The sequence below is a fragment of the Plutella xylostella genome, chromosome 18 (assembly GCF_932276165.1).
Source record: "Plutella xylostella chromosome 18, ilPluXylo3.1, whole genome shotgun sequence".
In the NCBI taxonomy this organism is placed as follows: Eukaryota; Metazoa; Arthropoda; class Insecta; order Lepidoptera; family Plutellidae; genus Plutella; species Plutella xylostella.
The window spans coordinates 3,749,891-3,763,213 of NC_063998.1; the positions used below are offsets into that span (position 1 = coordinate 3,749,891).

At 35.3% G+C, this 13,323-nt stretch overlaps 1 protein-coding gene across 5 annotated transcripts in view; it reads left to right on the forward strand.

Annotated features, from left to right (window-relative positions):
• Window positions 1-798: 798 nt before the first annotated feature.
• The window catches only part of LOC105384108 (fasciclin-2), a 95,952-nt gene continuing 83,427 nt past the window's right edge, over window positions 799-13,323 (forward strand). For 4 of the 5 annotated variants that reach the window (XM_011554279.3, XM_011554280.3, XM_011554281.3 and 1 more), the window contains exon 1: window positions 799-1,239. In XM_011554279.3, the coding sequence (XP_011552581.2) occupies window positions 1,176-1,239 (64 nt within the window). In that variant the 5' untranslated portion in view covers window positions 799-1,175. The remainder of the gene's footprint in view (window positions 1,240-13,323) is intronic. The other variant, XM_011554283.3, reaches the window with a different exon arrangement.

The window sequence follows — 13,323 nt, forward strand, 5'->3', positions numbered from 1 at the left end:
GTTAAGTTACACGGAACTAACGCTTCCTCCATACATCACATCGATTGTTAATAAAGCTCACTAAATTTATCACGATTGGCAGGCATGGTAAATACAGAGAGTCAATATTGCCCCAATATTTTTATCATCCCGTTGTCACCGGGCGCTGTATTGATGGTCCTGGATGCAGCATTAGCCGCAGTAGCGCTGTGGCGGTTCTCAAACTATAAATTATTCATACTATAATCTGTCACGTATGCCAAAACCGAGTTTGTTCCGATGAAAAATGTAGCGAGCGCAAAAATTTCCGAAATAAAATGGTGTTTGGGAAAATATTGGTTATTTTGTTGGGGTTTTATTTAGGCTTGCAACTTATTGCATAGGTACTCGTATGTTATATTAGTTATAGTACATATGTGGTTATACTTATACATATGTAGGTACCTCAATACCTACGTATAGGTACGGGTTGAAATTTTATCAATGAACTTCCCGTAGGAAACCCAATTAACCTAAATTTATCAATTTATTTTATCCTTTATTGCACAAATATGTACTTATAATCATAAGTGTACAACGGGTGGACTTAATGCTATACTTAAGCATTTAATAAAGGTGTCGTTAGTAATTAATTAGGTAATGTGCCATTTTACATTAGCCCTAAAGTAGTTAGCATTGCAGACACTCTGACATGCAATAGTTTAATAACCCGATAAACTGCAAACGACCAGTCTTGATCCTTGGCGCTTGCATCGCGCATCGTATAGCGTTCCTTCCTACGAGTCCTCCGTTTAGTTCCGCTTTTATCCGCAGCGCGTCGGCGTCGCGAGCGTCGCAGCGCCAGTGCCTCACAGCGGTCGCGCGGGACGGACGTACGCTCGTCGCTCCTAGCGCCATTACAACAATACGAAACAAGTTAAAAGTACACTAAACTACTCTAACTTTATACCAACAAGAATAACCAACATGGACTTGATTGCACCAGTGAAAAAAACTTTAAGCGAAGCCAGCTAAAGACGTTCTTATTGGAATTTGTGTGTTTTTTCTACCTTATCGAATGATAGCGTAACCGCGAGGTGAGACAAAACGCGAGTGGATTAGTTATTGTTTTGACAAAAGACATTTTCCGTTGTAAAGTCGGTTTTGAATTTTGAGTTGTTTTTGTTTTATAACGAGGCGTGTGGAAAAGGGACAGAATGAGGTTCCGTGCGCGTGCGACAGGTGTGGCGGTTGTGGCCGTGCTGTTGGCAACAATAACAGGTAACTTCTATATTCTAAAATTTTGTTATGCTCTCATAATTTCATGGAAAACTTACGTGCTAAAGTGGTAACTGAGCTCACGTAAGATTTTTTAGTTGACCATTTGTTGGACGCCGCAGATACTAGAAACACGCTTGTCTCTACATAAGTTTTAAGATTATAAACAGGTTTTGTCCCTAAGTTGGCAATACTGGACCGAGATGCAGGCCTACGCGGTGAATCATAGCAAAGTGAGGTTATTTTATAACGTTATTATATTATTGTTATTGATGTGAGTTGATCAATGAAGTTGAATGTTTGCTGGTAAGACGAAGAAGTCAATAAAGCATGGAATTTACTTACAAGAATAATATGAGAATGTAGAAGACAAAGCATGCAATGCACACATTAAGATGAAAAATATCATAAGTATTTAGAGAAGTTACTGGAAATCCAAGTAAAAGAGTACATTTTTTTTTATAAAACCTGCGATTTAGTTTTCAAGAGAGCTGAGTTAAATTTATGTGAGAAATAACTGTATTTAACCATTAGTTAAAAATAGCAAGACAGTTGATTCTCACGAGCTGTATCAATAGCGGTATTTTGAACCTAAATAATTAAAATATCTTAAACCAAATAGATAAATAATGATCTTTAAATGTCACTTATTAACAGATAAATACAAATTAATTATATTTAGAGACTTCCCGACGTTTCCGTCAAAATATCAAATTGCCCAAAATTTATTACTTTGAAGAGGAAGAGGAAGAGATGTATCAAGTATTGGCAATAAAGTAATCTTCTCTCATTAAATAATAAATTCGATAGAACTGCTATAAAATCACCAATCCAACACTTTTAATCTTTCTGAGCATAATTAAAGAGTGTGATGTGGAAATTATGCCTGCGTAAAAGTCGCGTATCCACCATTAGCAGTAATCAGACTGTTTCAGTCGTCTAGTTGACCATCATGGCAAGAAGTCAAGGCCTAGTTGTGCAGACACCGTTCCAGCCCGTTATGTTGGTAGCTGAACAAGTGCAGAAAACGACAAAGACAATGGTCCCCTGGATTCGTTGAGAATTCTACAACATTTGTTCCAAGTGCAGTCGTGCGGAACTTTCTCACTGGAACACCGGATAGCGCACGTAAATCAATCAAATAGAAAATGGGATTTGCTCCTCCATTGTTTTGAATGTAGCAGAACCTATCACGCTTTGAGTTAATCTTTATAATATGTCAAAAGATTTCATCGACGCAATACAATAGTAATCAAGACTTCAGAAAACGAGAATTTGTACCAAAAAGATTTTTTATTTAATGAGAAATAACAGAAACATAAAATGGATGATATTTTCAAGTAGTATGCGGCTATTCTAAGATAAAAGCAATATAATCAAATTTCCTTTCAAACTATTGCCATGTCATATCTTCATAGGGCATAAACACTGTCATTATTAACAATAATCAGAAAGAAAATGACCGTAATTTTGGGAAGAGCATTGATGGAGTTGCTCTCTATTATGGTGTCGGTGGTATTACTGACGTTTCTAATGAACTGAAGACAGTACGCCACGGGAGAGGAATATTGCGGTACAAACATGCCGACTCAGAGCAGAGTAATATCCTCACCTCAATGGCCTGGCTCGCACGGATCGCGTTACCCCGTGAGAAACTTTCATCTATTCACGCGTAAAATGAAGGCTTCATTTATGTCAGGAATTTCTATGGCGACTTCAATGGGCTCCAATCACAATACATCCAAATGTTCACAAACATTACTGGTTATGAGGTTATAAGGTATAAGTGCGTTTATTACAAAAATCGTGGAAACTGAATATGTTAAGAACTAAAATACGCATAAGATTATACAATATTATTATACGCATAAGATACTAATAAACATAAGTACAAAGATAATATGGACAAGAAATTCCAGAGATTAATACCAGCGACTCTAAATAGAGTAATAACTCTGAATCATAATGTTTGTTCTACTGGACACAATTACGCCAGCACATCTGCCATTTCAACTGTGTCATTACCCTCGCTCGCTGGTGCCTGTTAGCTTCGTATGTACGTGTAAATGACATGCTGACTACTCCCTGGGTCATGACCATTTGAGTTTATGACCAGCATCATCATAGAAACTACAGAAATTGTAACAGTTAAGATTATATCTGAAACTGATTCCCTACTCCATTGCGATACGAGTAACGATGTGGATAAATAGTTGGGACTGGCTCCGGAAAATATATTGTACCTAAACATAATTATAACTACGTGTCTTTTCTTTTGGAAAGTGTCTAAATTTAAATATAAAAAATATAAGCAGGCTCTATGTAACCCGTGAATTTGGCCCTTAGTGTAGAATTGTGAGAATTTGAGTCTTTCTACCGCCAATTTTTGGTTTGAGAGCGTTAATTTGATTCCAAGATCTATTCCCGTTTTCATTTTATTTCGCTGTGCTGTGCCCACCGAACTGACAGTTTCCGCTAGAAGCTGAAATCTCCTCTCCTAATGCTTTAATGGCTATTAGATCCCCTTCATGTGGAATTATTCAGAGTGTATGCTAGATCGTCCGGAGCTAAAATAGTTCGCCGGGCTCTAATGCACTAACGATTGACCAACTTACAACAGGCGGTACTATTAATACTCCTTGATCTAGGACTCTGGTTGCATTATTAGTGCGATATAAATCAAGACACTTTTATTAGACCGCCTCATCATACTTTTTGTATACGGATACATTCAAATCCATAAAAGGATTATCTGACGACTGGCGTTAATTAATGTTAACTAAATAGGCTCAACAATACAGTAAAAAAAATGTTAACACATCACTTGTTTGATCTTAACGGTAAAGTAATAATGCATTACGAGCAAATTTGTAGGTCAAGCCAATGAGTCACACGAGAAACCTCGAACCTACGTCACTTTTACACGTAACATGAAAACATTACTTGCGACGTGCCGAGTTATTCATCAAGTCATCAAAAAATAGCATCTGCTTCTAGTGTTGCCCAAATGCAAGAACAAGACGAGACTTAGCCAGTCTTGGTCTTGGTCTTGCGCCAATACACCTGGTCTTGGTCTTGGTCTTGGTCTTGCGCCAATACACCTGGTCTTGGTCTTGGTCTTGCGCTCCCAGTCCTGGTCTTGGTCTTGGTCTTGCAGCAAGAGTCTTGCAAGTCTTGCAATTACCTATTAGTCTATTACTATTTATTAAAGTTTACTTTTTGATTTTAATAGATATTTTTTTATTCGCTATGTTTATGGTATTAGTCGTAATGCGCATAGGTCCAGTTTTTCATTTTCTTTGATACAGTTTTTTGCATCTCATAGAATTCCTAAGCGTACTTACCTATACACCGAACTGTTACACCTAACTACTCAGTGAAATAGCGCTAAGTCCTAGCTGCAAGACGCAAGAGTCTTGCAGGCTATGTCTTGTTCTTGCTCAAGTCTTGCACGGTCAGTCTTGGTCTTGGTCTTGCTAAAAATACGCGGTCTTGTTCTTGGTCTTGGTCTTGCAAAAACGCAAGAACAAGACCAAGACTGCAAGACCAAGACTGAATTTGGGCAACACTATCTGCTTCATAGAAACTATACAATTTAATACTTTAATCTTTTTTAATACTTTCTCGGAAGTGGTCGCACTTAAACAAATTAGCCGTAATTTGTTCAACACCTCCAACTGAGAATTGCTGATCTAAAACTAGATTACAGTACTAGTATCATAAATTTGTTTAGAAATAATTTAACGATTAGCAAAGGAAACGTAAATAAACACAAAATGTGTCAGTTTATAAGTGGGCTATATACACACAGATAAAGGTTATCTTATCAGTGTGAGTCGAACAGGTAGACACGATACTAGAGCAAGTTGAATGAAACTGTGATGCGAGTTTGTATTGATTGTTTGTTTGTTTGTTTTAAAAGGTCTTTATTTTCATAAACTTACACAATTATTTAACAACCCAGTGTACATTAATCCTAGGCTAAACAATCTTAAGATAATAACGTTTACAAGACTTACAATCTATTGAAACATATGAATAAATGTGGGATTAATTAAGTAACATCAGCTGTGAGATAAAAAACTATAAAACAAGTTATGTAACATATTAGTAGGGGAACCCGGGGTAAGATGGGGTCGCGGGGTAAGACGGGACCCCCCACATATATGCAAAACTATACATCTTAGGAATCTGAGTAATGAGCCAATAGAAAGGCTTAAATGATTGACCTTTAGTGCACCAGTGACAGCAGGTGTGAGCGCAAGCGTTTTTTGTGTAAGCTCATTTGTTTGTTTTTGCGTAGTGTCCTTGTTATTTTTGACCGGTAGAAACAACGTCACAACACAGTAAGTAAAACAGTGGCAGTTTTGGTAATTGTGTATTTTTATTTAAGGTTCGGTACGCCTTGTTTAAATATGTGCAAAATCACTTTAACATTTAAAACATTTTTTTTATGAATTATTTAAAAAAATAAATAATTTGGGGCAAGACGGGGTATTTTTGGAGGGGCAAGATAGGGTACGGATCTAGCTTGGTAAAGTTTTTTTTTTCTTCAACCCGATATTTCACATTGTAGAAGGGCTCTAAAAGGGCTACAGGGAAGTTGGCTAAAAAGACAAAGCAGATACTGCCTACAAGGAAGAACGACAACGGAGATGACTGTGTCTATCTCTACTTGAGAATATCAACAGTCCTACTTTAAATTAAAGGAAAAGTGGGTCGGATTTCAAAGGTGCAGGCGTTGGGCTCACACTGCAGGTGCTGGTGTTGACGATAAAATCACAGAAGAAGTGTTGTTTCTCTGTTTTGTGCCCCACATAGTATACTTACCCCATCTTACCCCGTACATGGGGCAAGATGGTTTATTTCCCATTTTTTACATTTCTTAAAATAAGTCAATTGTAATGATTACTTTTTTGGCAAAAGCTGTGCCAAAGTGTTCGTCATTAACTTCCTAATGAGCCATAAATAATTGATAACGTTGTGGTTATAAATACCTGTTGTTTTTTTCATTTTCCCTTAGCGACCCCGTCATACCCCGGGTTCCCCTAAATGCACATTTTTAAGATAGGTAGGTATATAATAAATAAACAGGAACTTATACACGATAAGAATAAGTAGGTATAAAACCTACCCTAACAAATGACAATATAACAAATATATACTTATTTTGTTATGTTCTTATTTAGTTTGTATTGATTGATCAGCGCTATAATGCCATTAGCTTGATTACTTCAGGTTCGGACAATTATAAATGAATATTATTTGTAAATGACTAATGAGTACGTCATTAAATAGAACATGGTTAAAATGAGTGCATAAAATATGTAAAATGTTAGTTTGTAATTGTAAATTATATAAATTATGTAAAGAAGAATGGCGAAACCTGACCCGCTTTGCATAAGTTAGCAGCCACTAACCAAACCTATTTTAAGTTATTGATAAAAATGTATATTATCAGGGAAAAATATTTAAAAAAATCTAAACCATGGGGTTCTTGAGATATTAGGGTTCAAAAGTAAATTAATTAAATATATTTTTTTCGTTAAATAAGACTTTGATGAATGGTACACGCACAAATAAGTTTTATAATCTAAATCATGGGATTCCCAATACAAAGCGCATCACAAAATGTATTACATGATTTTATTTATGCAAATAATATCATAATTATTTTTGCACATTTCACACTCAGAAACCTATTTTTATAAAGAGACCAATTTCAAAAATTATTTCATTCTATTCAAGTTCCCGTTATCCCGAAGTAACATAAAATACTTTTTTATCCAGTAATTCCCACGGGAACACTTTTAAAATCAATTTTTAGCTCGAGGGTAACATCTAGTACAGTAGAAAGACTTGATCTTTCAGCACCTACATCTTCGTTCTCCCATGCTTCATAATAATAAAATTAATACCAGTATATGCTGTAGTCACGGACTACACATCAGTGTATGTTTCATCAATGGCCGCTCTGGGTCATGGCGCCATAGAGAAATGGCCATTCTCCTTTATAAAAACATTAAAAATATCCATCTTAAAAAAAATGTTCACTAATTCACATATTAATATAGAGGAAGTTATAATGGGCGTTTATAATTTAAAATATTAATTATTATTTATTGTGGGATCCATGGTGTTGAATAGACCGCGATATTAGGAGCGGAAAGACTGATGTCAAAATAGATGTAAACTGGAATTTAATTGGTCACTGCAACTCTAACACTATCTACTTTATAGCCGCTAATAATCTGATAAGTGTTTTTGCTATCGTTTTTCGCTTTCCGTAAAACCAGTTCCGTACTGTACTGACTGCAATCTGTGACGGGATGTAGGGAGCGTCTCTCTAAATTTCCCCCATTCCGCTTTTCCACATCCCACATACAACTTTCCTCGACTTCTTTCACTTCATTATACTAATTAAAATACCCGCCCGTCGCTTTGGCAGTTTCGGATATTTTTTGTTCATTTTTTTTACGTTTGCTCTTTTTGTTTTAAGAGAAAATTTGATGCAGTGGATATGTGGTTAACCGCGTCATGTTTGTTAGAAATGTAAGTAAAAAATATAAATACGTCTATCATTATGTTTTATAAATCATATCACAGTTTACGTTTTGCTGTAATCAGCACCACTTAATGACTCAATACTAGACTATCTCATTTCTCACTTACACTTCTAATCAGATTCTGACGATGATCATGCAAGGTGTAGTGACACCGTATCCGATTATGACAAATGGTCGTATTGTATCTGCTCTTCGATTTAATACGCTTTCTAGAGATTGATATTTCTTCCTATAATTTTCGCTCGGACTGTGCAGTTGTGGATGTGGTATAAGTTTTTCCTGTCACCGGATACAATTTGACCCTCCCTTTTTGTTCCCACATCCTTGAAACCAAAGTATAAGTATGCTTGTTATAGGAAGTAGTTTCTTTTACAAGTGGCCATTTATAAAGCATATTTAAAGTGTCAAGATCGGTTTGTTTAGTATTTTTTTCTCCTTTTGTTTTGGGATTTTATGGTAATTAATATGAAACGGTGTATTTTTCATTTAATTAATACATAAATGTTAATCCGAGCAATCATAATCTTTATTTTTCCGAGGATCTTGCGTAATGGTGATGGCTTAAATCAACTCTAAACACTCTATTAAAGGTTCGAACTCGAGTTTTCGCTTTCTAATTTCCCTTCGTTCACGAAAAGGTCGTCAGGGTTCAGTGACAACACGGTTTTTTATTTATTGCCGTTTTAAACTGAGCAAGTTTACGGCTGAGCGCCTGCCCTTTGATGGTCCCTAGGAGATATATATTACAACACTCTTATTAAGCAACTACCTAGGCAAAGTATGTCCCTACACAGGAGTCAAGAGATACTGAGCTACTTTAAAATTTGTACTAAGCACTCAGTACAATGATTTTTTGCTACCTATATAAGTAGCCATTCTTGGGCGATAACGCTTCAGAACAGACCGGAGCCGAGATAACAGACAGCAGATGTTTTTAGTCAAGTGGCCCCTGTAATTTGAACAATTATGGCGGTTTGTAATAGGAGCTTGGTCCCGTCAGGCAGCAGAGTGGAACGCGCCGGGACCCCGGTGTGCAGGCACCCTGACTCCTGTATACAATGCTTTTTGTGCAAAGACCGGAATCGCGAAAACAGACATAAATAAAATATGATCATTCCTGACTCAACTTACTTGTCTTATTTTAGCAAAGAGGATTAAGTTATTACAGCAACTGTCTCAGTCAACATTACGTGAGTTACTTCATAAATTTTGTTGTACTCATATTTTAATTAGGTTTCCTTTCCAAATATTTTCACAAGGTTTCGTTAATCCAAAAACTCCAGGAGAGTAGTGTAAAAATTATAAAGTTAGCTCTTTATATTCTAGAATAGAAATTATTTATTTGAAAACTTTCAAGAAGAACATCTCAATTAAGGAAATATGTACTTCAATTTTGAAGGGAAAAATAATTGGGTATGACAAAGAAGGTCTACCGGAGAAATGCAATAATTTGTGGCTGTTTCTCACGAATTTCGCGCTCGTCTTGTATTCCCACCATTGTGTGGTTCCGCCTATCGTAATTGTATTGAAAACGATTCCTGCGAGTTTATCTATAGCGATCTCCATTCGATGGCTATCAATTTTACCTCATGTTTGTAGGGAAATTCTATTTTTTTGCTGCAATTACATTCATAGTTTTTGTTTGTGTTAACAACTGTTGTAGCAGTCGCGTAATAACACACAATTAAGGCTTTTAATTTGCCTGTGAGAAAGTGTTTTAAATCACTCAGAACCTGTTTGTTTTTTGTGCTTTAGTGGGTCTGTTGGAATGATAAACTACTGTTTAACTACCTAATATTTTAGGAACATGCAAACTTTTTTTGCAGAAGATAATTAAAGCATTTGGGTTATTTGAACCGTCGCTTTTAATACTTGTGTACCATCATCAATTACAAGCGCAGGAAGAGATTAAGCTAATCGAATACTCTTCGGTCATGATTCACTCGTATCTCTAATGCTATTTCGATCACAAGTGCCGAGATAAAAGTATCGATTCCACATCAAGTGTAGCGGTCATTAATTTTAGTAAGAACATTAAGTGTACGATCAAACCATCATAGAGGCTTGAGTAGCACTTTATAATTGCATGGAACAAGCGAAGCAACAATGTTAATTCCCATTGTATTTAAAAATAAAACTTTGAAGAGTAAAACTATTTCAAGATAATTTTATAGACTGAAGCTGAATTCTCGCCGCATTATTGACTCTCCTGAAACGGTTAAGATTTTTCTCACTCAGTTTATATTGCCTTGAACACAAAAAGAATGCTAGGAGTTAACGGTTTCCTCAACCAAGCACTTCTCTATTATGAAGACTGTCACTTATTGGAATTCTTGCCCGATCCGTAGCACATGGCGTGTGTTCGTAGCAATAACTTAATGTTTTGTTTGACAATTCCGAAGTAGTTGTATTCTGGGTTTTTGCAAGGTAATGCAAGATAACCTCAAAAATCATTTTATAAATTTGAACATTACAGAAAAGCTAATGAGAACGTTTTGACAAACGGAAATTAACTACATTTAGTTAATGTCTAATAAAAGTTTTCGTAGCGATGCTTGTCTCTGTGCTTGTTTCTGTTTGTATTCCATTCCGATTTTATAATTTATTTATTTATTTATTTATTATTTATTTATGGAAAACCAACAGTTACATATAAAAAATAAATTTAGACAGAAAATTATAACTTAAACCAAAAACAGTTTCCACTTATAATATAACTTAGATAGTTAAGACAGTTTAAAACATATATATATATATATATATATATATATATAAGTATATTTTAATTTTAATTAACCTACCGATATACAAAAAAAACATTAAGAATAACTTAAATTAGGCATGTCAGTCAGTACGTAAGTTATTTAATCTATTTTTGAGAACATTGCTTGATAGCATAAATAAATCTAAATCTTTACAAACTTTATTACATAATTTACTAGCTCTGATAAGAAAAGAATTCTGAGAATAATTCGTTTTAGCATTTGGTATTGAAAACGTTAAACATGATCTAGTTAACTTAGCCGGACAATTAAAGTTAATCTTACTCAATAGAAAAGGTGTATCCAACAAATTGTTCATAATCTTATGCAAGAACATAATATCACTGTGCATTCTTCGAGTTTGAAGTGAAGTGAGCTTAAATTTTTCATCAACACATAATCTAAAGTTAACATATTTAATAAATTTATTTTGAATTTTTTCAATCATATTAATATAGATGTGATACTGAGGACTCCAAATAACAGAGGCAAATTCCAGCACACTCCTTACGTATGCAAAAAATAAAATTATGTAATTTGCTGGATTTCTGAAGTCCCTACATGATAATGTTTACGTCTACGAAGCAAGATTATTGAATTTAGTATTAATTCCACCTTTCGACACTAATATATTATATCGACCGTAACTTGTAACACAAACAATAACATGGAAAATTAATTTCAACTACAAATAATTACAACATCTATAAGAAATCCGCATATTCCTGTATATTTTGTTGATTCCGTTCCCTTTATTCTTCAACGTTTATCAAATTGTACAGCATTTGAATCGTATCTCCTCAAAACGTCCGATGGTGGATATCGGATTTTTCCGCAAAGTGAGGCGATCGACACGCGAAGCCACACTGGCGGAGTGCCAGCTGATAGCACTCGACCCGGCTCACCACGGGTAACGACCCGGACCCACCGTGATCCAGAAACTTCTGTCGACTTACCAGCAGGCAATACCCAAATTCATAGCAATTAAGCGACTATGTAACAACTGTGGGATCATCGAAATGTTCATAATCATTACCATTACACATTAAAAAGCTTAACAATACTTTATCCAAATCTTCAGTACGGGTTAGTGTAGTGTTCCTGTCTTAGCTCGTGGGGAAGTCATTGGGATCTAAGTTCACATCGGTTTTCCATCCGTTCAGATATGATCAGCCCATTAACCATTTATACTGCTGATTTAAAGAGTCATCCCACTAAAAAGTGATATAGGTTTTGCGCATAGCTAGACTATCAAGCGAATTTTGAAGATCGATCGAAATTGAGAATTATTTCAGAAACGCTGCATTGCCCTGAATAGAGATTTTGATTTCTGACTAGCGGCTACAGTATCCGTGATATAGTTTCAATTAATAGTTGGACTCTGCGGGTAGGAGGTAATCTGCAGTTGTGAATCTGCGGTTGATATTTTAGTGTTGGTAACTTGTTGTTGGGAATATATATTGGAGCAACGTGGATTTTACATTATTGTATCCATATGACAGAATCGTACTTTCGGTGTTTGATATACGATTATTAATTAAATGGAATCACTAACCGTGAGAGACTTGCATTAGATAATGGTGTGCTGTTATAAAGTTATTTTAAATTTAAAAAAAACTTTGTAAAGTAAGTAAAAATGTAGCCTTTCAACCTTTCATTTAATTGCAAAAAAAAAAACATCTTAGGTAGGTAGTCAATAATCATGTTGGTCTATCATGAAAATTCCTTAATATAATTGTTTGTATTCTATAGCTTACTACATGATTTTTATATTTGTAATGCTATATGAGATCATCATTCAATTTGATTACCGTAAAAAATGAGACTCGCTTTCAAACGTAACAACAGTATACGATGATGTTGTTACTAATATTTTGGTGAACAGAAAGTTATTTTGGATTAACTGGCACCTAAAGTGAATGACAGCTATGACTTGCAAGTTTTGTGTTCTCGTGTCACTTTCATAAATATTAATAGATGTAGCTTGTCCCGAGCTAGAGGAATTTAAATTAATGGAACCTATTAAGGGATTCAGGCGTTATATGATACAGCGTCAACAATACGAGTTTTAAGTAAGTACTCCAAGTTGAACGGTTTTTATCTATTAAATACCTCTGTGAGAAAGGAGTTATATTATTTGTTATACCTAGTAATATTTAAAAACACAGTTGGTTTTAATCATAAATAATCCACCAAAATTTGAAAGCGCCGATTTGCTAAAACGAATATTGTATTAAACCAAATTTGAAACAATGACGCAGTATTTTTTTTCGGCAGCGTCTATTTTTTTAGGATCCCTTTTTAGCGCCACCGAATCCACTTCGACAGGCATGTCTACCATTTAACAGTTTTATTATTCTAACGCAAAGCGTGGACATGACTCGATGGGTATTCATGTACGAAAGCAATATCCCGAATTTGTAGACTATCATAGAAAACACGAAACTGTGCACTAAAACTACCAGTGCCGTACATTTAGTGTGGCTAGTCCTTTGTCATTCGCGGGCGAGCTCACAAAATAGGCTTTCCAACAATGAAATAGTTGAAGAATCGGTACACGTAATTTTGAATTCGATGGCCAGCAGAGGACAACTTAATGTGAACGGTGTGAGTTGGTGTTGGTACAAAGTTGCAGCACGAATTTAGTTTGGAATTCGGTAACGTTTTCTATTTGTATTGTTATAAGGCTTTTGGATGTTGCGGTTGTTGTTATTTATCTGTTCGGTTTGTGACTGTTTGTTGTTGTTACAAATTGTTGT